Here is a 27,482-nt window from a genome sequence, read left to right as displayed (position 1 = left end):
TTTGTTTCACGGCTTACAATCCAACTGTTTATAATGCAATTCTGGTTACTCTTGAATGTCAAGCTCCATTTATATAACTTAATTCAGTTCACCAAATGTGAACCAATTACAAATGAGATTTTTTGCTATTTGAGCATCCTTAAATCCATTTATGGCAACTTCATTACAATCCACGGCACGCGCCCATAATTCTTATAGTGATAGTAGTCATACGCCAATTTGCTCAGAATCAGCACTATCAGAAAGGCCAATACACCATTCAATAAGTCCAGTGGATATATTTTTGGTTCCTCCTCCGGCTTACAGACATCCTCACGCGTGATCGCCAACACATTGGCACGCCGCAACGGACTGATGTGCTTGTAGTTGCATGTGATGTTGCCAGCGTCACGCATAATTTCGATATATTTCATGAGTATCTCGCGGAAGCGCATCGTAAAGATGCAGGTACATTGCCAGGGATTGCCGCTAAGTAGCAATAGATTCGCGTTCGGGTTATCGTCGAGCGCGTTATCGAGCGCATAAACGGGCATCTGTGGGAGGAGATGAGTTGGTACGGGGCTAATTTCATTTGATTTTCAATTGCATTATTTATATCACCTTTTGCAACTCATTTCCGCGCAAGCTGAGCAAGCGAAAGTGCTCAAACCAATAGCCACCCTCCAGCACATCGATGCTCTCGATGCGATTATTGTCCAGATGTACATCCACCACGTGACGGTAAGTGGGATTGTTGCGCAAAGGGAGTACATCGGTGATCTGCAGGAAAAGAGTTGTTGAAAAAAAAGAAGGAAACCATAGAACCATTAAAGCCATAATTATGAAAGAAATTATAATATATCAAATTAATGCTACGTTCACACTATAGCAGCACAAAAATTTCCCATACATGCACGGGAAATGCTGCTGGAGTGGCAGTCCTCAGCCGAATGTAACACATGGGCTGAAAAGTCCCGGGCCTAACACATAGATGGCACTAGTTTTAAGGCATTCACCTTTTTTCAGTTAGCGCTAACCTTAAAAAGACAGCTGTTAAAATTTCATGATATCTTAGTCACTATATATACTTTAGGGCGGGTCGATTTAAAAATCGCTCATTGCTCTGTGAAAATCGTATTCTAGGGATCAAAATAAGAAACTTTGCCGAAGGAACCATACCTCTAAAACGAATTCTGATGTCCCCAAAAATCCCACTTTGACCCATTTAGAGTGCTCCAAACGAATCCAAATGTATGACCGACCCCCACTAACTTTAAACGGCCGATCCACCCATGCCAGTGGCACACCCCCTGGAACTCCCCTGGGGGGATCCCCATACAATCATTTCAAAATATCACCGTTTTTGGCCTTTACATGAGAAAAGAAACTAAAAAGTTCGACCCAAATTGGGGGACATCAGAATTCGTTTTAGAGGTATGGCTCCTTCGGCAAAGTTTCTTATTTTGATCCCTAGAATATGATTTTCACAGAGCAATGGGTGATTTTTTTGCCTCCCCACAAATCGACCCGGCCTAATATACTTGTATATGTTTTCCTTTAACTCTTTATGGAGCATAGGGCGTCAACGATTCGTTAGCAATTAAGATTCGATTAAGTAGGTTGCTAGCCCGCCTATCCTAGCTTGGTGATGGTTAAACAAACTACCTAAACCTGCAAGTAGGTGTTGCCTGTTTTGGTCCGCGAGTGGTATTTTATTTCCCACCTACCCTGCAAATTTACCGAGCGTTCTCCCATCCGTCACCTGAGAAGGCGACCACTGGGAAACGGGCAACTCCACACGGCAAATTCATTAGTTAGTGAGTTATCGTGCTAAGAGTGCCGCTACTTTTGTTATTTTCAAAACAATGGATCAGAAAGAATTTCGTGTTTTAATTTTTCACTGCTTCTTGATGATAAAAAATACCGTTCAAGCGAAACAATGGCGTGGAAAGTGTTTTGGGGACTCCGCTTCATCAGAAACAACAATAAATCGATGGTTTTCTGACTTCAAACCTTGCCGCAGAGACATCGATGATGTACAACGCGCTGGACGTCCAAATTAGGCGGTAACACCAGAAAACATGAAAAAATCCACAAAATCGTTTTGAATGATCGAAAAGTGAAATTGCGTGAGTTAGTTAACGTCGTCAAGATATCAAAAGCATGTGCTGGCTTGATATTGCATGAGCATTTGCCTATGAGAAAGATCTGTTCAAAGCGTTTACTCATCATTTTGTTTCATCAAGACAACGCACCGTGTCAGAAGTCAATCAAAACAATGGCAAAACTACATAAATTGAACTTCGAGTGGCTCCCACGTCCACAGTATTTGCCCATATTTATCTCCCAGCGACTACTGGCTGTTCGCAGACCTAAAAAAATGATCGCCGGTAGGAAATTTCGCTCGAAAGAAGAGGCCTGTTTTAAGGTAAAAGATAAATCGTTCTACAAAAATGCTAAAGGGGTATTGAAATATTAGAGCGGCGCTGGAACGATTGCGTTGTTCTTGATAGAAATTACGTTGATGAATAAAACTAATTTTGAACAAAGAAAAACGTGTTTTATTTGGACTTTTCGGTCCATGTGCTAAATCCGGTAACCTAAAATCGACTGTCATATGTTACGTCTCTCCAAGTGCGCTGTAACTCCAAATACCCATCGCTTCTACATTATTGTAACATTCGTCATTAGTTTATGTACTAATTTTAGCTCAGTGATTTACTTGCTAGTGTGAACGTAACCTTAGTGCCTGTAACTTACCTGATTATCATTCAAATATATCGTAGTTGTATTGGCCGGTATGTAGTTGGGCATCGCATGAAATTGCAGATTACTACAGTTGATCGTGTAGAGTGGTATGTGAGTTTTTGGTATGATGTGATGCATAGTGCAGGTGCAATTCTGCAAATCCGCGTGTGATTGGCACTCTGTGCGGAGCATCTGAAATGGGAACAGTGGAAATCGTATCGAAAATATGGTTTGAAAAAGGAAAACTTAAAATATTTTCGGCCAGTCAATCATCAGTCATCAAAGCTTTAAATAGCCTTACGTGCAATTCAAAAGTCCTTATAGAGTGTGACAATGTGACTCAACAAACTGCCGACTCTTAAGATTTCCTTGATTTCGGTACCAGGATTTGAGGGCCACGAAAGGAACGACAAAACAGACTTTTTGGTAAAAAAGGAACGGTAGGGCCATTTATTGGATCAACCGCACTTTACGGCTTACCCAAAACAGGAAACCAAAAATGGATCCAAATAAAAACCGAGGAATACTGGAACGGCAGAAACAGCCTTAATCGCTCCCAAAAGTTTCTGAACTTTAATACAAACAGAGGAAAATTGAAATGATCTAACCCTAGATAAAAAGAGCGTCAGATTGCTGTGTGGAGCGCTTATATATAATAATAACAATAAACATTTCAATACAAAAGGACTATCTAGCACTAGTTTATGCGGGCTCTACTGTGATGAAGAGGAGTCTCTAGAACACTTAATCACCAACTGTGCAGCATTAGGTCACAGGAGATACATGATCCTGGGCTTGTACCTACTAGAGGATGAAGACTTACATGTGGTCGCTCCTAAGAAGCTGGTCCGGTAAATAATAAAAATTAAGCACTCAGAGGCGCACAACAGATCAATCTGGTCGCAGTGCATAAAGCCCTTAGCCTAGCCTGTACAATCATTACCAGAACCATCTGAGAGGAAAGAAGAGATGTTTGCAAATTAGAATCTTATTAATAAGAGAAAATTAAAAAAAAACTAACAGAATGATTTGCAGAAAACCTCAGTTAGGATATGAAAGCAGTTGATAAGTTGTGGGCAATGGCTATCTCCCAATTTCCCTCCCAGTCTCCCTCCCCGATATAATACAACAGAGGTAAGAGGAAGCCAGATCCCATTTCTACTCTTCAAATCATATTTCATATAGTCAAGAGTAAGGAATCTATAAGAGAGCTTAGCAGTACAAAATACCACTCGTCTCATATAGTAAATGCATAGAGTTATTAAGATTCTGATTCTGATTCATATTCGGTATTCAAGATATTCACGGCATTGGTCAAGCAAATTTGTAGACAGCAAAGCAAGAACTCTAGGCGATACCAAAAACGACCATGTGAAAGGAGCTCCTGGTAGCGCTAAACCAACAGAAAGCCCGCGATAGGTATACAACAAGGGAAGAGTCCTCCCACCTGTTTCTTAATATGCTTGTTGTCGCTGCAACAGCTTGAACATTCTTCACCTTTTTTTAGAATGCTGCTGAAGTGTGCCCAGTCTCTGGCATGTCATTCCAATAACGTGAAGCCGATTGTTGAAAAAACGCTCTTCCACTTGACCTAAAGTGGTGATTGGCGAATTGTCTGATTGCTGGAAGTTCATAAGTAAGATTTAGAGATCAAAACTTCAAACTCAAAACAGAAAAAAGTTTGGCTATGGTTGCCAATTTTGTTTAACTTCTTCATTTTGATACTCTTCCAACCCCCAGAGGGCTTTACTTTGATTCCGCATGCTGATGATTGTTGGATATTAGCGTTAGACAGCCTCACTGTTAAGAGCCTCATAATCTTTCCTACGAAATAAATGGCCATACTTTGCAAACCATGGAGGAATGAGGCCAAACCTCTTCGTAAAGATCGTTCGACTGAAAACATTGCTATTGTTGAACAAAGTGTGGACCGACCGCGACAACCTCAGTTCATGAATTAGATGGCAGGGAGTCGGACGATGAACGATGCCACTTGCCACACAGCGCATTAAAGACTTTATTTCGAACAAATTTCCCGGTAAACATTATCTTATGAAACAACGAGATCAACCGGCCAACGAGCTTTTGTACGATTTGCTTCTACTCGCCTTCTTTTTCTTAGGCTACGTGAAAAGTATGATCTATGCCGATAAACGTGAGACGATTTCAGAAACGAACGAAATCTACGCGTTAAAAAAATGATGCACAGTCCGAGCTATGCGAAAAAGTTATGGAAATTTTTAGTTTCATACAATTTTTACAAATTTTGTTGTATTTTATTTATAAAAGAAAATCAGCGATTTTATTGAATCACCTTGTACTTACCACCTTGTAATTCATCACAGTCAACATGTGACGTTCCTTATACTTTTTATCCGTGCATATGATCTCATCACGATCAGCAACCATTTCGCCCTTCTCGGGTATCAGCAGCCACTTAAAGTTGCGTGTGCAGTTCCATGGATTCTCTACGAAAGAACTAATGGATATTAAAATATGACAGAACACATCTGCCAGCCTACGAACAACGGAATACTTGCCAGCTAAGTAGAGCTTTTCAAAGTAGCGCGGCAGCAAGAGAGGACCATCCAATTGCACCAACTTATTCCAACGAAGATCGACGACACGCAAGGCGTGCACACGCTTGAAAGTGCGAGCGTTTATTTGCGAAAGATTCGTCCACGATATGTTGATGGACTGAGGGAGATAAAAAAACACAAACAAAAAAAAAACCATAATAAATGATTTTTTTGGATAACAAAATAATTTTTTTTTTGCAAATTTACCTGTAGGTAAAACATTTCGGGAAAATCGAGTACGAACTCTCGCAGCTCGCTGTATTCGATGGTGAGCGAGCGTATTTTCGGGAATGGCTGCAAATCGGTGAGCGGATTAAAGGCACGTTCTGGCCAGCCGCAGAAGACGATCTCCTCTAGGCGACGCACTTTTTGTTCGCTTTTTTATTGGGGGGAGCAAATAAAGAAATTTAAAAATAAATGGAAAGTAAACATCAAAACTTTCGTAAAGCACACGCCGCAAATATTTAAATACAAATATTAGATAGTAAATGTGATTACAACAACAAATTCAGTTAGTGTTACAAAAAAAGTGTGAATTTCTAATTAGCTCACTTACGGTATTGCTGGCAAATTATTAATGCCACCATAGCAGCGCAACGCCCCGTAGCGTCCATAGCGCGTGCAATTGCCAACCGCTGCCTCGGGGGCACGCTTCCAGTCCACACAAGTGAAGTTGTGCTGATAATGGTGTGAGATGTATTCACCGTTCGCAACTCTAAATAAAAAAATAAAAGATTTTGAGAAATTTTGAAGGCATTTTTTTTAAGAACTGATTTTCTACTTTTTTAGAAGGGTTGAAAAGGAGTCTAGACTCATTTGAGGGAAATCCAATATTTAACATCACGTCCACCACAACACAATCGCATTGTGATAATTTTTACGAGCGTCAGAAAACATGTTAGCTCAGTTAGTTGCTGATGATAGCTTTACTGGGCGATACACAAATGGACTAGTCAAATATTTACCTGCGGGAAGTTTGTTAAATGTAATCTGAAATGTTTGCTCAACTAATAACTGGGTTGAATGAATGTCAACAGCGTCAGATTGGTTTCACATGCATTTACGTGTGTTTTACGTGGTGTATGTATATACATTTATAAATACACAAATACATACATACATATGCACATACGGAATCAGGAACGTTATGTTGCTTTTTTGGCTTTGAGAAATCTAGGCAAGTATTTTAATCTTAATGCAAAATAACAATGAATAAAAAGAAGAAGCAGGCAGTCGATGTAGTCGAATGCGTTGGTCGTGACTGCTATTCGGAAGTGCGGAGGCTCGAAACCCCGAACACGAAACAACAATTTTAGAAAATGTTATTTCTCACAGCGATCGCTCATTGGCAGACAATGACAAACCTCCGAGTGTATCTTTGCCTGAAAAACGCTTCTCATAAAAAATCATCTGCCATTCGGAGGCAGTAGGTAGATCTTTCCATTTGTGGAAAAATATAAAGATGCACACAACAAATAGGAGAAGAGTAAACACCCAAAAAGAGTATAACCTCTAAATATATAAAGGGTTTTTCAATAAGGGCGGGTAGATATTGGAATCGTCAATCGTGGCGTTTGCTGTGTGGCACGTAGCGCCGTCCTGCTGCAACCACATGCCGTCTAGGTCCATATGGTTCAATATGGGCCATAAGAAATTGGTTATCATCGTAATGTAGCGCTCGCTGTTGATGGTGACTGCCTCACCAACGTCGTTTTCAAAAAAGTCAGGACCAATGACGCCGCCGGCCCAAAATCCACACCAAACGGTAACTTTTTGAGGATGCATTATCACCTGGTGAACCTCGTGTGGATTGGTGTCGTCCCATATATGGCAATTTTGTTTGTTAACACAGCCATTCATCCAAAAATGCGCCTCGTCACTAAAGATGATTTTTCGCCCAAAACTGGGGTTCTCTTCCTAACGATTCGAAGCCCAGTCAGCGAACAAACGCCGTTGTCTATGGTCATCAGCTTTGTGCTCCTGGGTCAGTTGGATCCTGTACGGGTGTAGGCCCAAGTCCCGACGCAAAATTCGCCAAGTTGAAGTCTGCGAAAGGCCAAGTTCTTGTGCACGGCGAGGAATAGACTGCCTCGTGTTCTGCTGTACACTTTCACGGACCGCGCCAATGTTCTCGGCTGATCTTGCGTTCCTTGAACGTACGGGTGTTGGCTGATTGTTTACTGACCCGGTCGTCTCAAATTTGGCCACCAAACGTTGAAGAGTCGACTTTGAAGGGACACCACGTCTACCGAAAAGTGGGCGCAATGCGCGCAGCGTTTGCGTTAATGAACACTCGTTTTAATAATAAAGTTTTATCATTTGAACGTGCTGTTCAATCGTGTAACTTGCCATGATGATTTGGCATAAACAACTCAATAATAAACAAAAGATTTGACAGATGTCACCAAAACAAAATGGCTGCCAAAGGGCGCCAAAATCGACCCGCGCCAATTGAAAAACCCTTTATATTAGTTTGGAGAAGTCCTTTTTTTATTTTGCGTAAAATTCAAAACTTTACAGTAAAACCTTCCTGGCCGTTAGTCCTGGTTTGGCCACCGTCGTTTTTGGCCACTATCGTTTTCGCACAATATTGTCCGATGTGACTCATTCCTCACCCCAGTCACCATACGTTTAAGAAATGGGTCGATTTCATTCCGTTCGGCCAAGGCTTCGCAGATGAAAATTCGATCCAACATATTTTTTGGTGCTAATTGTTGTGGCTTCTTTTTGAATCCAGCTTTGCGCAAATGGTTTAAAACTGTGGTCAATCTTTAGCTCCTGGGCGATGCTACGACTACTAACCTGCCGGTCAGCTTCTATTATTCCTGTGCTTTTATCGACATTTTCGACGACGGGTCTGTCTATGCGAGGTGAATCTTTAAAATTAAAAAGGCCAAAATCGTATTTACATCATCGTTTCGGATCGAAGGATAAGGATGGCTGTGTGGGACTTAGTGTCATTCTGGTATTTCTTATATTCTCAAGTTAGTAAAATGAAAATCAATCTACAATTCCTGCTAAAATTCCTGAATAAGAGAGTAGAAATATAATCCTTTCCTAGACTATAAAATGGCATTGAGCCTTTAAATGGGAAGGCTCTCTATCTAATATAATTTATCTGCCATTTCGTTTCTAGTAATACATATGTGCCCTAGAACTAACCATAGATGATTCAAGAGTTAATATATTGAAGTAGGCATTGGTGAGGAGTGCCGTGAAAATGTACCAAAAAATTTGAGGTACAGAATCTGATATTGCAAAGCCAGCAGTGCAAGGCATTTGAATAAAGTTGTGATCCATGTATAATGACAATATTTACTGGTTACGACTAACTCACTTGGACCTTAGAGGTCCGTTGTGATACAACTGCGCTACACGGGAACTCATTTATTTTTCTTCGCGGAACCATTTTGTGGCTCCTATGAAGCTGAAGATTTACTATTTAGAATATAAAAAATATTGAAAAATATTTATTTACTTTATAGCTGAATTAAATCCCAAATGCTAGATGAGCCAACCTGAAGTACCAGTAGGCAAAATTTACTACAACTTTTAAAATAGAAAATTAGAACATAGAAAATTAAAACAAATAGAGTAGTATTAGAAAAATGGACATTGAGTACAATTCTGGGCAACTAATTGGACTTGATAAGTTAGTGTTAACTCAAGCCATTGATTTTGTTGTATCTATCTACTTATGTACATATATACGGAGCTCTGCGAATTTGTACGTAACGAGTTGTGTATAAGTTTTATGTTTTTGGTTTGCTTTCTTATTATAGTATTTATGATTTCCGCTAAATGAGAGTAATTAGAGCGTTTATTACAGAAAATATAATTATATCTACGTTAAAAGTAAACGAAAGAGTAATTACTGCTCATTAATAACTTCTTCTTTGCTTCTATATGTAACCAGAGAATGTTAATAGAGAGAGTTCCTTTAACATTCTCTGCTCAAAGCATAATGTTAAGATTTGTAAAGTGAGTATCTCTGTTAACATAAAATTTTCTGTTAGGCTAGCAAAGTTGAGTTAACTCCATTCTGAGAGTGAGATGATAACAACAATGCCAATGGGCATAACTGATCAAAAGTGATCTCACATGTGAATAAACACGAACCGGCCCCTGGTCTTACCAGTTTAAGTATATTATTAATGACGGACGTTGGTCAAATACTACTTATATATTCGCCGTAGGGCGTCAGCGATATGTTTTCACTTAGCACAAATTTTTGGATTTTTTAGCATATTCCAGATTTTGAATGATTATTGTTTCCTAGGCCAAAATAGTTATTCTCTTTCTGAAGTCGAGCAATTACTTAAAAATAGCTACTCAAATATTTGTAAGAGGCATCAAATCTCATGATTTTGAAAATCAATATGATTTTACAGCGTCCGTTCTTTGGAGATTCGTTTCATGCAAAACTTCATTCGATAAATTTATGATTTAGGTTGCAGGATGACATGTCACATCACATTCACCTTCACCTACTTCTAAGCAATAAGAGCATACAAATAAACAAATCTTTGAACTTTTATCTTTATACCGGTCGCGATTCATTGATTTTGAAAGTGTGCGGCCCTAATTCGCTCTATTACCCCTATGGAATGTATTACACAATGAATTTTTCGGGATTATCCTTTCCACCGCGTACAATTTGATAGGCGAAGGCCTCTGTCGAATATATTTTACTGAACACTGAGTTTGAAAATAAATCTCCGCGATAGCTATTGTTCTGGTATATGGAATAACTAGAGGGTGACGTTCAAAATGTATATACGCTGTTTCGTATGAAATGTGTAGGTCTTGTATTTTTCGAAGCACTTAAGTTTGAACGTTTTTTTATCCTATTGAAGTAAGGGCTTATGAATGGTAGGCGAAAGTGCACCTTTAAATTTGGTGAATTTTTCGAAATATTTTGTAAGCTTAAAACGAGACACTTCATATAGTGAAGATGAGGTTGAGTTTATACCATTTTTTTAGTGCAAATAGAGGTCGAGAGCTTTTACCTTTATTATTCGCCGTTACATTGAGCAGGCTACCAAAACGATATCTCATTTCTCTTTTGAACCATTTTGAGCTATTCGAATACGTAAATATTAAATTCTTGAAAAAGCAACCCAGTAGATATTGTATTCTAATGTAAGGTAGTCGAATGTCACAAAATAGAAATTCAATAGTTGTGTTCGATAACAAAATTAGCCATCAATCCAAGTCCAGAGCGTAAGCGAAAATTATCTCCCAAAAATTCATTCTATTTGTCATCACTTGCAAAAACTGTCAGCTGTGATTGTTTACCAATTTTTCTGTTGTCCAAAAAAATACCAAAAGTATACCTTATAAAATCTCGTTTTTTGTTGTTAAATTTTGCATAAAAGTCCAGTTTCCACATACTATAAAATTAATTTGTTTGTTTACAAAAAGTTCTGTCACTATGCTCTCTTATTTTTTGAATGATGTATGATTTTTTGACGTATTGAATACGATTAAGAGTGCTAGCTTACTTCATCTATTTATTAAACCATAGTTCGAGCAGTAATCTATTCATGGCAATTTACTAGGGTGTATTAAACATAAATGTGAAAAACAAGTATTTTGTTAGGCAGCTGACTTAACTTGCGCTGTATAAGACAGATGACGATACGTAAAAATGTGTGAGATGAGTAAATGAAATCAATCTCATTATTCGATAGTCACACCTCGTATTTGCAGAAGTTAAATAATGTTTAATAATAGTGAATAAGCAAAAATTTAAAATTAAATTATTTCAGTGAAACGAGTTTACTTGTACATCTAAAAATTGATCGTGTTTATATGAATCGGGTGTTATTTTAAGAGCTTGGGAACTTAAATTGATAAAACAAAACTGAAACATTGCTGGAATGAGTTTTTTTTATTATAATCTGGTAGATAGTTCCATGACGTTTATTTTTTAAATATGATATCCGATATATGTCCGCCGCGGCTACGAGTTAAACGGCCCATTCGATGTGTAAAATTTTGGAATACTTTTTCTATCTAAATGAGCCCAATCATCAAAAATGCGACGCAAACGATGGTAGTTTGACTTCAATTCGTGCACGAGCTGTATTGACCGTAAGCCAAGATTCTTTAACGAGTTGGTGTGTGACTACCATTTCGAAGTGCGTAGGTTCGAACCTCTGTGCATGAACATCAAATAATAGAAAAAGTGTTTTCTAATAGCGGTCGCCCCTTGGCAGGCAATAGCAAACCTCCGAGTGTATTTCTGCTATGAAAAAACTCCTCATAGAAACCCATTCGCCGTTTGGAGTCGGTTTAAAGCTGTAGGTCGCTCCATTTCTGAAAAAACTTGAAGACGCACACCACCTAGCAGAATTGTGCGCGCCAATTATTTAATTTTATTTAAGCCAAGATTCTTATGCAAAATGTTTCACGTTATCGAAGGACAAAACCCCATAAGTTGAGAACGACGACGAATCGACATTTTTGCGTCCTTTTCAAAACTTCGCTCTATGAACTTCGCGAACATATTTATTTATTATTTTTTTTTTTCAAAGTAAATTTCGACAATTTGGATGCGTTGTTCTGGCGTTAAACGATTCATGATGACCCTCCAAACCTCACAGAACACGTCAACACAATACTAATTCTCTCCTGTCAAACCATAGTTATCGATAGTTCTCAAGCGTTTAAAACAACACCCGATATACGGGTAAATAATATATTTATAATATATTCAAAAATCAAATTCGCTAATTAAGCACTAAATATTTAAGTATTTGTTTACACAAAAATTTAGGTTAAGCGTGCAAAATAGAATAAGTATCGAACCTTAATTTCGTATTAAGCAGCCCAGTCGGGAAATAAGGCAAACATTAATTTTAATAAAAATCAATTAATCAATTAATTGATTTTAATGGCGATAACCTAAAAGGGAAGATTATCAATAAATAAATCAACCACTCATTGGCGATATTCCATTATTAGTTTTTTTACAAATGGAAATTTCTCTAGTGGGTATGTATTTTTTTTTTTTTTTTTTTTTTGTATTCCGACGAAGGTGTCCGTGTAAGTAAATACGCGTAAATCGAAGTCTGCGTCTGCCAAAGCGTTGAACAACTCTGTCAATTGACATTTGCTTGAAACTTGTGACAGATGAATTAGCACTTTAACGCCAAATATTGAAAAGAAAATGACAAAATGCAAGAATAACAATGGAGCAAAAAAAATGTTTCTTTTTTTAATTTTCACAAGTACGAAAATAACTTGAGCGTCATGAAGCCATGCGTGCCATAGCTGATCAACGCCAGAGCTGCTGGTTTTTTTATTTCTTGATTATTTGCCCAAATGTGAGAAATAAATTAAAGTATAAAAATTATGCACTAATAAAATTTTTAAAGGCTTTAATGAAAGCTCAAGTATTGTTGCATTAGGTCAAGTAAAATATTCTGACAATTATTTCGAGGCTGAAATTGATATATATAGGGTTAGCCGATTCAAATCAAATATTCGCCGCTTTCTTTGAAATTACTGAAATCTGAAAGAAATAAATTTTTACATGTTTTATTGAAAATTTCAACAAATGAAGAAATTCTCTTCGCTATTGGCAAATCATTTTCTCAAGTTTCTGTTGAGGCGAATTTCGAAACAAGAAGAAAATTTTGAAAATGCTTGAAAATAGTTGATAGTTACCTGGTGGTGGGTCAGGGCTATGCGGTAGCTGCCAGAGAAGATATCCTACTTAAATTTAGTCGGCTGTTGACAGTAGAGAACCCAATTGAGTAATTGGCCTGATTGGAGTAGCTCATAGTTCCAATCCTACAAACTCAATAAAGTGAAAGAAAAGTTGATCTATTAACCATCAGAGAGCTGGCAGAGGACTTGAACATTGCTTATGGATTCGTTCAGAACATTGTATGTAGTTAATGATTTGGGTTTGGCTGTGTTGATGTAAGGTTGGTCCCAAAGGACCTGAATTTCATTCAAAAAGAGCGGCGCATTGTTATCGCCAAAGACATGATTTCCAAGGTTGGAAATCGACCGACCCAACATTTGTTAAACGAATCATTGCTGGAGACGAGTAGCAGGGTTCATGAGCATTACACGCAATCCAGATATTAAACAAGTGAGTGGAGAGCTCCAAATGAAGCAAAAAAATAAAAACACGACGTTCTCAGTCACAAAAGAAAGCGATACTAACGATTTTTATGGATTACATTGGTGTCACACACCATGAATTTTGCCAGAAGATCTGACAGTTAATAAGGACTATTATTTGGGCGTCTCAAAGAGACGTTTACGCGAAGGAACTTGCAAAAAAAGAAAAGATTTGTGAGAAAACAACTCGTAGATTTTACACATCTTCTTTTTAATTGGCGCGATAACCGCTTACGCGATTTTGACCGAGTTTAACAAAGCGCACCAGCCAGTTTGACACACCAAGTGAAGCCAAGTCCTTCTCCAGCTGATTTGCAACGCAGAGGAGACCTTCTTCTTCCTCTGCTCCCACCGGCTGATACCGCATTAAATACTTTTACACAGTGCCATAATTATTCGCGAACTTTTGATCAAGAACAAAATAACCATCAAATTGATCTGATATGGTTTCCTGCTATTTTTTTCCTTTTCGATCGAGTCGAAGAACTACTGCGGGGAACGCGTTTTAACAGCCGAAAATAAAAAATTGAAAAACCGAAGACGGCGCTGATGGCTATAACGAAAATGGAGTTCCAGCAATGTTTCGAGAGCCAAAACATGTATCACGAACTATGTTTAACACGACCCAAACAACACTGGTAACACTACGGACTCTTGTGGTCTATGTGAGATCTATTCAGATCAGCCAGATATATCTAACGTAATCTGGATCGAACGCTGGTTTAAGAGCGTTGCAGTTGATGGGAAGTACTTTGAAGGGAATAATATTAATTTTGAGGAAGTTTCTGAATAAATTCGGGGAACTTTTTGATCTTGGTGGTAAGTCCGATTTTCAAACTTTACACAGGGTCCGGCGCTCGAAGTGTCAGCAATTAAAAAGGCCATAGTTTGGAAAATAACTTTTATTCAATTTAAAGTAAAAATTATGCCAAAATAATACAAAATTAAGAACCAATTTAGCTTTGCTCGATTATACCACTTTTTGCTTTGACTATGGTCTTGAAATGGTCCAGAAACGAATCGCAAGCTGCCCGAATGTGACTTGCAGGTATTTTGGCCCATTCGCGGACAATGGCTTTTTTCAACGCCTCGAGACTGGTGCATCTTTTAGTTTGGACCTTGCTCTCCAAAATGGACCTTGCTCTCTCAAAGAGAATAATCTATCGGATTCGCGTCTGGTGAATTTGAGAACCATTGTTTGAACGGTATGAAGTTCGCAACGTTGTGTCTTAGCAATTGCTGGTTCACTCGAGCTTTGTGAGACGATACCGAGTTCTGTTAAAACGTGCATGGTCTGCCATCGAAATGTTTGTCTGCTCATGGTTTCACAGCAACCTCCAGAATACTTTTCCGATTATATTACGCATTTACCTTGACGCCAGACTCGATGAAAACGATTGGAGAGCACCCATCTGTGGTTACAGCGACCCAAACCATTACCTGTGGCGGGTGCTGCCTCCCAGTGGCCAATCGATGACTCAAATTTTCGTATGAACAGTCGGTCAAATAAACCCTATCGTTTTGGGAGTTTACGAAGTTTTAAAAAATGTACTCGTTAGAAAACATTATGTTCGGAAATTGACCGTTTTCGGCCAAGCGAAGCAACTTCTTCGCTCTCTCAAGTCCAATTTGTTGCTACTTTGGTGTGAGATGCGCCTTTTGGATTTTGTAATTCTTGACTTTGAGATCATTTTTCAGTATGCGGCGAGTGCTACCATCAGTTATTTTCTTTCTTTCGCCATTTGATTAGCAATTCGTCGGGGATTTCGCTCAAGTCGCTTCTTAACTTTTTTAACCATTTCACGTGACGTTGCAGTCTTTTGATGGCCACCTCCATGACGTTCCGCGATGTCATTGTAACGAGTAATGATGCGATAAACAAAAACTTTGTTTACTTTAATGTGGTCGAACTCACGAACAATCGCTGGTTGTGATTTTCCGACCAAATATAATACAATCACACTATTACGTTTGAAATCCATTACTGATTTTCTTTTTCCGCATTTACTCCCGCGCGCTTGTAAACAATACTCTGGACTGTCACTTAGCCAACTAACAGCTGCGCGAGCGGTCTGAAGTTGGTTACACTTCGAGTGCCGAACGCTGTACAAAAATAAGAAAAATTCCATAAATTTTCCATCAGAATTCCACGCTTTTTAATTGAAATTTGTGGAAATTTTTCGGTGTGCAGTTTTAGTCAAAAATTGTGCAATTTTTTATAATTTTTCCCCTAACGGCCTTGCGCATTTTCTCCATATAAAAAAATGTGCATTTATGCATGCCTGCATATGTTGATAGGTGCCACAAAACTTCATCGATTTAAGCAAAATTGATTATAATTTCATTAGAAAGATTTATAGTGCCGAGTTTTCTTATCGCAACCTAATTTAGCGTATTTATAAAAGAGTGGAGTATAAATCTAATTGTCCTGCCTTACTCATCAAATTATCTTTATAATGCGTATGCAGGTATGTTTCATGGCTAAGCTGTTGACATACATATACAAGTACACTTGTATGCACATATGCACGAAATCAGTAATATTAGATCAGATAGTGAACAGATATTTATATCTAAAATATTTATTATACAAACCTACTTGTGCACATATTTACCACAAACAATGCCTCGCGATAAAATTAGTCGGATAAACAATAAACCAAAATTGGAGTTGTTAAGTAATCAGAGCCGAGAGCCGGCCATTTTTACGCAGTAGAGCTTAAGTAAATTTGCGCAAAATATACAGTTTTATTACCGTTACGCTACTTTTTATGTATATAAAATATATTTTATTAAGTTATAGTATACTGGGCATGTATTTATTGTCTGTTCCATCTCAAAGTTTACTGCTCAGATTTTATGTGCAATTTTTTCCACACAAACTATAACAGAAGAAGACCACCGTGAGTTACTAGTGGCTATCAAAAAAAAGCTAATGCCTATGGGGCAAATGAGATTTAGGAACTCGAGCAGACAAGTTAAGACTACTTGGAAGCCTAAGTTGTATGCAAACTCTCAAATCTTTAAGTGTGTGCTTAGCAAATATGTGAACTATACAGTGGCGGAGACCCAATTTTGAGCAGCGGGAAATTTGCACAAATTATTGTATGTTATTATTTTCAATTCTTACTAGTCGTCGTGCAGTCTTCGTATGCAAAGGTGAAGCAATTGTGTCATCTCTTCTCTGCTAACACACGAGAGATTATCACAGCGAATATTTCCTGGGTTTGAAAATGTGTTTCTATTCAATGCTACTCGTTTCAGCTCAGGTTGGATAGAGAAGGGTGTGCACAGATACACCGCCGCATCGTGCAGAAAAAAAGAAGTAATTGGCGAGCATTTTTGTACCGCTTAAGAGGGCTAAGCTTCCATTAAATCTGTGTAATATGAGGGGATCTTTAAGTTCTTTCGCACGTTGGCGATGGTAAGTATCGCAGGCGATGAAACAATTCTGTTGTATGAGCTTTAAGACGACATTGGCATAGGGCAGCGTATAAAGATCCAGCGATTCCGCGGGCTAGGTCATCTCGTCCGAATGGATACAAACGCTCCGGCGCTCAAAGTATTCGTTGCGATACCAGCTGATGATAGCAGAGTTGTGCCCAACTTCCGCCGGTTAGTACGAGGAAGGAACAACCAGCGCACATTGTTAAACTTGGTCACGCGATTATCGCGCTAATCAAAAAAAAGAAGACAGTTAGGTTAGAATAGATGGTTACTGCATGCTCAAAATTAATGTTAAAAAAGAATTGTAAAAGGACTCGCAGCAGCTAAATCGCTTCATGATTTCTATAAGAACTGGGATAGGATGTTAGGGTCTATATCCAAAATTTTTACAGGTCGTGTAAGGAGCACTTAGAAATCGTTTCAGTGTTCCAAAACAAGTCTAATGAAAATTTGCTGGGTTAAGGACCATAATGTGCTCCTAGCAAGTCTTGGTTGTCCATTTAGCATGAAATCATCGAATTGTAGGTAAGGCTGGCGTTTGGTTGCTTATTGTTTAGCTAAGACTTTTCCCATACACTGGAAGCATACATCTGAAGCGTCTAAGCGTTTTTCGACGATTTCGATGAGTTTACCAATATTTTCGAAGTTTGGTCTATCAGAGCGTGCCGCATGACGTTCGACATTCATTCAACCATAACGGGATCATTGGAACCCCCACTTTGCTGTTGCATTCGATAACTGGCGCGTACATCCTTATTGGGTGTTTGGCCGAGCTCCTCCTAGAATTTGCGACGTGCGTCTTGATGTTATTTCACTAATGGCAATTGTTTTTTTTTTTTTTGACATAGAAATACTCTCGAAGGTTTGCTATTGCCTGCCAGGGTTAATTAAACAAACTTTCGTTATCTTTTTGCCTTTCTTGCCCTGAGTTTCGAAACTGTGCACTACCGAATAGTAGTCAAGCACCAACCCATTCAGCTGAGGCGGCCGCCTACTGTATTCGGTCAAAAACAAATACAAAAAAAAAAAACAGTAAACACTTCTTTGGCAGCCTTCTCGGAAGAGACCCATTTTTGGTTCAGCGTTTATGTCGTTATTGAAGCGAACTTCAAAAGATTGAATATTTGGTGTGGGTACGGTACACTAGACCGGGCTAGTTTACTGGGGCGGCAGTCCTTGGTCGGGAAAAACCCGAGTCATTCCCGTAACGTAGACCTGGCTGCCATGGGAATGTGAATATTTGGTGGAGTTTACAGCATGGCAGTAAAGGAAGAGGCACCGATAGCCTTAATGGTTCTCCAAATAGAGCGACATTACTCGAATTTCTGAGGAACCCCCACTGAGATAACATCGAGATATCCACGCTGTGGTTCCAACAGCATGGCTCTGCATGTCATACAAGCGATGAGGTGCTCGGGATTGTGAAGGAGGTGTTTCACTACTGAGTCATTTCACGGCGAGCGTTTACTAGCTGATCATGCGATGATGCGACTTGACACCGCTTGATTATTTTCTCTGCGACTACGTCAAGTCCTTAGTCTGCGGGTTATTACCCAGCCACTTTGGTCGTGTTCATGGAAAACAATAGACAAGCTATTAACGGAATTGAACTACACAAATTCGAACGAGGCTTTGAGAACTGCACCGATCGCTTGAAGCATTGCCAACGACATCGCAATTGTACAGTATAATAATTCCTAAATTATGAGTATTTTCAACTCTCTAAATGTTCAAGACAATTTTTGTCAACAAAAATGATCTAGAAAAAAGATTGAAAAAATTAGACTTCAAAAAAATTGTATGAGTACAATAGGCTCTCAGAGGCTCTATAAAAAACTAACATTTTTTTACATTTACAAACTCACATTTTTTTTATTAAAAAACTAAATTTTTAAGAGCAATGCCGATCGTATTTCATAAATGTCAGTATCTCAGACGGGAACTAAACAGGCTGCAAAGAAGTGTATGTTTATGCATCACGGGTGCCACGATTACAACCTCTGGTGATGTCCTAATTGCTATGCTTGATTTGCTTCCCCTGGATCTTAAGATACAACAGGAAGCAATAAAAGCAATGTGTAGACTCCATAAATATGGTTTCTGGTACGAAGATGGAACTACGGGACACAGAGAAATCTTTAAGTTGCTATCGGAGCAGTATCCACTGTTTTTGGCACCTAAAGATGACCTGATACCCACAGTTTCATTTGGAAGGAAATTTGATGTCAGATTTCCATTGCGTGAACAATGGAGCAATCCAGAATGCATGCAGGGAGGTTTGACGGATATTTTCTTTACCGATGGGTCCAGTGGCGGATCCAGGATTTCATAAAGGGGGGGGGTCCGGGGTATTTTAGAAGGGTGTTTTTATTAAAAATCAATTTCGTGAATAAAATATGGCATTATTCGCGCTGCATGTCGTGACTAGCCGATGAAAAAACTAATAGCTCTAGATATCTTGTAAAAAAAATTCTAAAAATAGTAAAGGGCTTTGATTCAAAATTACAAGAATAATTGGCGGTTTTTATACATCGTGGGACACCTTCATAAATAATTACGCCTATTTAAGATACAATATATAATAACATGTGTTGGAGCCAACTTGCAATTCAACCATGTATAGTTTAAGTACGAAAAAAATATCAACCCTGTTTGTAACTTCTTTACTTCTTCTTCTTGTATTAATGCTTAATGTGACTCAATTCATTCCAATAAAGTTCTTCAAACGAAACGGTCGTGTTTATATATAATAATATATATTTATAATAATATATATATATATATAATAATATATATTTTATTGCGCTTTTCTCTAACAACATGTGTTGCTATATAACGGCAAGAAAGTTACCATGAAAGAGCCGTTGCAGCTTTTCCTTATCGTAACGGCGACACCCTGTGTACTGTTAACTCGAAATTTTAAATAGCGCGCCAACGAAATCGCGATGACGGCGCCGAGTGATTTTTCCCTAAGTTTTTTTGGTGAATAACTAGGCTATCTTTAAACATGCATGAACATGCTTCTATTCTTTTGTTTCTTTCAACGAGCAGAATACATTGTGTCGAGCATTTGTTGACAAGTAGTTAATGTGATTGTTAATACGCCTCCTAACATAAAGAGAACATTATTTTCTTATTTCGAGCGCCTTGATCCAGAATCAGAACCAAAAATAAAAAAGAAGGAAAAACAGGTAAAGTTAAAAATTTGTATCCAAGAACAGTCAGTGTACAGTTGGTGCTCAAATTAATAGAATCACTATGAAAAATTCAAGTTTCAGCCATTTAACTGATAATAATCAAAGAATAGTCTATTTTTAATATGTTGTTTATTAAATTTCTATAATACGACAAAAACAATATTCAAACCAGTCTTTTATTAAAAAAATATCAAAAAAAAAAAAAATCAAAAAATCAATATTTTGCGTGAGCACCTCGTGCAGCAATTAAAACCGGGTATGCTTTCAACGCATTTTAAGCAGTTTGTTTTTATTTGGTCGTCATTTTTCCAAACATTTTGCAGTCTTTCGCTCAGTTGTTCTTTATTTGTAATATTATCTTTCGATATTTCTGTCTTTGTTGACTCTTAAAGGTTCTCAATTGGATTGAGGTCTGGTGAGTTTCCTGGCCAATTAAGAACCTGAATTTTTTGCTCTTCCAAAAAGCTGCTCACAAAAAGCCAAATATATCGAACGGTAATTTCGACAAAGCAATGATTGCTACAATGTTTCACATTATACAAAAAAGTAGCATTTCCTAACATTTTTGCAAACTACACGTCATTAAACTCGGCAATTTGTTCCTCTACAGTATGATTCTAATAATTTGAGCACCCACTGTAAGTAAAAAGTTAACATTTTTTGTACAAGAAATTTTACTGTAAACAATCATTCTGTGTATACAATAACAAGTTTCAAGCGTTGTCCGGACCCGAAAACCCCCCCGTGGATCCGCCACTGGATGGGTCCAAGAATGAAATAGGGTCTGGAGCCGGATGGTACTTAAACGATAGTAATAAATATCACTATGCTATGGGAGGAATGGCAACTGTTTTCCAAACAGAACTTTTTGCCATCCTGAAAGTAGCCGAATGGATAATCGAGAGGAGATGGAGCGGGAAACATATTGGAGTCTTCAGTAACAGTCAGGCTGCATTGAAGGCCCTGGAGAACGCGAAGCAAACCTCAAAGATTGTTCAAGAATGTAAGAAGAAGCTTAATTCTGTCGCTTGTACTTATATGGGTTCCCGGACACTCCGGTGTTCAAGGAAACGAAATTGCCGACGAATTGGCCAACCGTGGATCAGCGGTGCCCCCACAGGGTCCAGAGCCAATAATCGGAATCAGTTCCGCAGGAATCAAGAATTGGATCAGCGATTATGTAGGCAATCTACATATAGAGCGATGGTCCGGTCTAGAACGCTGCAGAACTGCAAAGTGTTTTGTGACAAGTCCGAACAGAAAACTGTCAAACTTTCTACTAAAACTTAGAAGGAAAGACATTCGGTTGATGGTCGGCATCATTACAGGACACAACCCATGGGGCAGGTATATGATCACCATTGGAATCATCGAGGACCCAGTATGCCTGTCATGCTTGGAGGAGGCGGATAGCACTGAGCACTTTCTCTGTGAGTGTACTGCCTGATACTTTTCTCTTTCCCTCCTTGACTATCTACCCCCTTTCCAGAGCTTTAAATACAATGGGCTCTTTAGCCTGAGTGTTTTAAGAGCCACCAAATCTCCTGGTGCTCCTTGGCTCGACCTTATCAAATTTCAATCTCAGACAGCTTTGATGGAAACTTAAATTTCGTTAGATTTCAGACTTTTCAGACACTGGCAAAATGCCATTATTTTCAAATGTCTATAAAAAATCTCTGCAATTGGCACTATTTACAATTATGTATATACACAGATACAGTTAAATTAAAAACTTTATATTTCTGCTACCTGTGAAATTTTATGGTGTTTGGATTTCCTGAAGACATTAAAAAAGACGTACAAACGTAAACAGTAGGAAAACATTACAAAAGTAGACGCACACATATTTCGTCTGATCTTTGTTTGTTTATTTGCGTGCGGATCAATTTGTTTTAATCAGTAAAAACTGCCTCATAAAAGCCAATAAAAGTGATTACTCTAATACTTTTCAAACACACATTTGACAACAATAACAATTGGGAAATAAAATAATTGGTGAAATATAAACAAATTGTTAATGAAAATTTGTGAAGGAAGTTTTTTATGTATATTAGGTACACAAATGCATATATATTCATATGTATAAATTTGTGCATTAGGGTGGATGACATACAAAAACAAAAAACAAATCGGTACTATTTTGCCTTCGGAATTATAAAATTTATTATATTTTAAAACTTGCGCCAAAATCTTCTATAAAGACTTATATGAGTTGTACTGATTTGGAAAATACCTCCAAAAACCGAGTTTTATTTAATAAAATAATTTTTTTTAAATATTTGTTCCAAATTTCTACGCAGTTGATAGAAGAGCTGAGACTTAAAATGTCTGCATAAAAATGTTTCAAAATTTTATCAACGAAACGAAGATGTGTTGGTAGAGACGAAAAGGGTGAGAAAATACCTTTCTTGCCTTAGAAGTCTACATAGGTCAAGCTTTTGCTTTTTTATAAGTTTTATTTATTTTGTTTTTTAAGTTTTAGTCAAGTTTTCGCTAAACCTATCATCCAAAAAAAGTGAAAAATAGCATTCAAAACTCTCATTATTTTGATGCCATCGAAGAAATTTTTAAACATTTTTATGCAGACCTTTTAAGCATTAACTCTTCTATTATCTGCGGAGATTTTTTGTAAAAATATTTTTAAAAACAAATTTTATCAAATCGGTCCTGCTCCCATAATTCTTAATAAGTTTTCGAAAATGCCACAAATAATAATGGAAAATTCTTAATATGTACAGACAGCTTGTCAGTCTTTCTAGCGATAAAAAAAAATCTAATGATAATCAGATCGTTTGTCGTATCAGGGATAAATTAATTAAATATTCTAACAAAATAAAGATTCTATGGATACCTTGCCACATAGGCATCCTTAGAAATATAAAAGCTGATGCAGGAGCCAAAAATACATATTCCAAACCCTCCATCACTTTCGACACATTCTCCTCGAAGGACATCCTTAAAACGATCAACCTCCATTCTTCCCACTTGAAAAAGGTTGAATGGTCTCAATTTAATCATCCATACATCCTTATAAATCCTGATTGTAAAAAATCCCTATTCCCAACTTCCCTTTCCAAACACCAGATCACAACTTTCATACGTCTGAGACTCGGTCATACTAAACTAACACACGAACATCTTCTCCTCGGCTCTCTTTTCCGGATTTGTCAGTTTTGTGGAGGGCATCTCTCAATCGAACACATCCTAGACCTCTACTAACCACCAAACGGACTACTGGATTCGGAACTATGGTACCATCCACTCTATTAAATAATGTTACTTTTGACAATGTGATTAAAATATACTATTATATGAAATGTATTAATAAAGGGTGGTTAAGTTTCAAGAGTCGGTCTTAATTTTGAATACAATACAATTTTTTTTAAGAAATTATTATCATTTCTCTTTATTATAATAATATTGGTATGGCTCAATTATGTGTGGAACAAAATATTGGCCAAGTGGCCGCCGCGGCCTCGGCGGCACACTTCCATCCGATGGTCCAAATTTTCGATGACGCTGAGGCATAATTGAGGTTCTATGCCGTTAATGTGCCGAATTATCTCATCCTTTAGCACTTGAGTTGTTGCCGGCTTACCGACGTACACCTTTTCTTTCAAATAACCCCAAAGAAAGAAGTCCAACGGTGTCGTTGACGTTTAGGTGTGATTCACATTCAACATCGGCCCTTGAAATTTAACCACCCTTTATATCAGATCATATTTAAATTGTACAGTTAGAAATAATTCATTTTGTAATCGTCATTAAGCACTGAAGGCCCTAGTAGCCAGTGTGCTAATTAAGTGAGGGTTATATTGTATATATCTCCTATAAATAATAATAATAATAATAAGTTTTCGAAATATTTTAGTCAGAGTCTTAAAATATAATAAATTGTATGGACAACCGATGGACAAACCACAACTTTTTTTGGTGAGCCCCTAATGTAAGTATTTGCATAGAAGCATAGAAGCGAAAGGGGGTATTCAAGGAAGCCTATAAATGTCGTTTGGAATTTAATTGAGTTCAGTGAACTGAATATGGGAAATATAGGTCTTTGATTAGATGCAAATATGAAGGCATAAGAGACATTCTTTTACTTGGCAGAATTGAACAAAAATTGTTGGCTAAAATCTTTCCATATCAGAAAAAAATTATTACTTTTTTATTTTGGGAAATATACCCATAATTGCGCGTATACCCTTTTTGGGTGTTTAGCCGAGCTCCTCCTCTTACGTCTTGATGTTGTCCCACAAATGGAGGGACCTACAGTTTTAAGCCGACTCCGAACGGCAGATGGTTTTTTTATGAGATTACGCAGATCTTTTTCATGGCAGAAATAGAGAGGTTTGCTATTGCCTGCCGAGGAGCGATCGCTATTAGAAAAAACATTTTCTATCAATTGATATTTCATGCCCAGGTCTTCGAACCAGTGCACTTTTGAAAAGTAGACACGCAGATGCTAGAACTGATAGCTGAAGGACATCGCGTCGCCCATTTTATATAAAGTACTCATAATCAGCCTCATTACTGAGTCCGTCGTAAAAATGTTGCGAATACAGCCCTTCATTACGACCTCATTACGAAAAATTTTTTATCACTGAGTCTATGTTGACTCGAATGACATGAAGTAAAGAATCTAGGTTTCGCTTAAACACATTAAATTTATAAACCCGCACACAGTTTAGTTATCGTGCACAGAGACGGACGAACTGACAAACATGGCGAAGTCGACACCTCTCCTCACTCTGAGATTTTGAGTGACAGAAATCTTTGTTTTGACTTTTACCTCCTCATCGGCTTGTGTCAGAAATGACGGACGTACGTCGCCATTTGCAAAAGTTATAAATCTTCCGATGAGGTGATTAATTCTACGCCACCTTGTACAAGTTATAATTAACGCAAAATTATGCAACGGAATATTTAAGGTTTTTTTACGAATGTTTTTTGGCAAAAAAAAAAACACACAAAAGCAAACAAAAAACCAACTGTAAACACAGGAGTGCACAGACTCGAAAATATTTGCTTCTAACTAAATTGAATGAATAGCTACCCCGACTGACTTCAGCCCAAGCAAGATGTATCACAATGGAACACCAAGCCTAAGAGGGTTTCTCTCTACACTTTCATGAAGAGTAGCAATCACCTTAGCGTAACCTACCTTTTTGCCAAATAAGCAGGCAAACTTGGCCAGAATGGAACCACGGCCGCATGAAATCGATACTGAATCTTAGGAGACAGGATATGAGAAACGCAATAAGGGTAGAAACAGGACATTGTCTAATTGGAAAGCATGCAAATCGACCGGGGATACCACAAATTGACTTTTGTCGAAGCTGTTAAAATATCGAAGAAAGGAAATAATGGATCACCTCCTGCGTACATGCCTTGAAAAAGGCATACAAAAAGGCTTTTTACGCTTGGATTCACCTTTCTTGGCATCATTGAGGAGGTCTCACGAAATTAACAAAATTCATTAAACCCACAGGTTGATTCAGAGAAGACTCAGTAGTGTAAAGGATGAATTCCAGTGGCATCACAATGGGACTATTCAGGCCTAATTGTGTTGGATGACAGCCACTCAACCTACCCGACCTCACCTGACATGACAGTGACCCACCTTGTCAATCCAATTTTCGAATACCCTTTTGACGGTCTTTGCTTCCATCTCACAAATAGTTCGCTAATATTCACCTTAGGGGTCTATATTACTAACGGATAGCATCGGTCTTTAATAAAAATCTACAAAAAAAGTCTGACGCTCTATAGCACAATACTACGGCGATCATGAAGAAATGGATTCTTTATTGAACTGTGCAATGTTTCGCGGCATCTTTTTGTCTCCAAAAATCGTTTAACTCATATGGTTGATTTCAACATAGAAAAAATTATTCCAAAATCACCATGGAGCTGTCACTCTGTGTGCAAGCATTGACTTCTTGACAATCACGTGCGGGTTTTGCAAAAATCAGATATACTAAACATCTTTTCAATAAACGGAAAGTTTGAGCAACTCAGCATCTATCTCAGAATTACATATTCAATACTTCCAAGTATTGTGCAACCGTGAAGCAATTACTTTCGTAATGCGCGTTTATGATACTGATTTTCTGGCACTGGCTGTGTAGGAATAACTTATGGCTTTAAAGAATGCAGCCGATGGTCTAAATTTTATTAAGAATTTTGTTGGAGGGACTCAGCAAATCATACGTCACATAAAGCCTTTTATGATAACAAGGTTCATTTTATCGATGTTTCACTTTTTAGAAGTTCAGGTACTATTCAAATAAAAAATATATATTTATTCAAATTTCTCACACTATTTATTTAAATTTTAGCGCCTCTATTATAGAACTTTTTAACCATTCGTTTAGAACATTTTCGAGCATATCACCGAAGAAAAACACAAAAAAAAGTGTACAGTGGTTTTCAATTGTTGTACAGCGTTCCCTTAGTTCAATAACATTTTATAAAATATAAATTTTACGACCGGCTGAAGTAAGATTTTGGCATCGCTTCTAAGCAAAGCCAGCTCAACAAAAAGTTTGTTGCCGGTGAAAATTTTGCTATGCGTTGTAAGTTGGCATATTTGTTACTGCTTTGATGTTCGTCTTGGGTTTTCTGATCAATTAAAATGTCGTTTACTAGAAGGGCATTATTTTCAATTGATTTGATAAGGAGGCGAAAAACATGTAAAGCAACGTCACAAATATTTAAGAGGAGCGCACTTTAGATGCAATAAAAATTTTTTGTTGTTAGCATATAAAAAATTAAGCCGGTAAACACAAGAATATATTAATTTAAAAAAAAATTTTTCATAAAAAGTATTTTAAAAAATTAAAAAATTTTGTTTACAAATAAGTAGGTATTTGAGATGAGCGTACGTTAGACGCAAAAAAAAAATTATTTTTTTTTACTGGTAATAAAAAATTACCGGCCGGTAAAAAATTAAAAAATTTTTTTTGTAAATAAGTAGATATTTGAGATTTGAACATATGAAAAATTAGAACAGGAAACACAAGAACATATAAAATATATAGATTTTTTTTTTAATAGGGTAGGTATTTGAGATGAGCGCACATTAGACGCGAAAAAATATCATTTTATTTTTGTCGCTGACATATGAAAAATTAGGCCGGTAAACAGAAAATATAAAACTAAAAATAAATAAACATGCGAAGTGGGCACGTGATTTTTTAGTATTTTTTAGGCCGCTTAATAGAAGGCAGAAAAAAATTATATTAAAAATAATATAGCAAAAGCACACACACCGCACTGATCCGCTCAATAGCGCCAACAACGCCATCAGCAGCAACAATCGCAGTTCAAAGGAAAGTGTTGGAGCTGCAGCAGAGGAAGATTCAACAACCATCGGTGCCGTTGTGGTGGGCAT

The 27,482-nt window shown here is 37.6% G+C and overlaps 1 protein-coding gene across 1 annotated transcript; it reads right to left on the bottom strand.

The window, feature by feature from the left end:
* LOC129244322 (protein singed wings 2) lies at nt 1-27,482 on the bottom strand. The gene is made up of 8 exons (XM_054881940.1): nt 27,361-27,482; nt 5,863-6,021; nt 5,514-5,682; nt 5,268-5,424; nt 5,053-5,195; nt 2,740-2,919; nt 601-759; nt 1-533 (listed from the first exon to the last, which is right to left on the bottom strand). The coding sequence occupies exons 1-8, from the start codon at nt 27,480-27,482 to the stop codon at nt 150-152; spliced, it is 1,473 nt and encodes a 490-aa protein (XP_054737915.1). The 3' UTR covers nt 1-149.

This window comes from Anastrepha obliqua, chromosome 4, assembly GCF_027943255.1.
Source record: "Anastrepha obliqua isolate idAnaObli1 chromosome 4, idAnaObli1_1.0, whole genome shotgun sequence".
NCBI classification, from domain to species: Eukaryota; Metazoa; Arthropoda; class Insecta; order Diptera; family Tephritidae; genus Anastrepha; species Anastrepha obliqua.
This window is presented reverse-complemented; position numbering and strand designations above follow the sequence as displayed.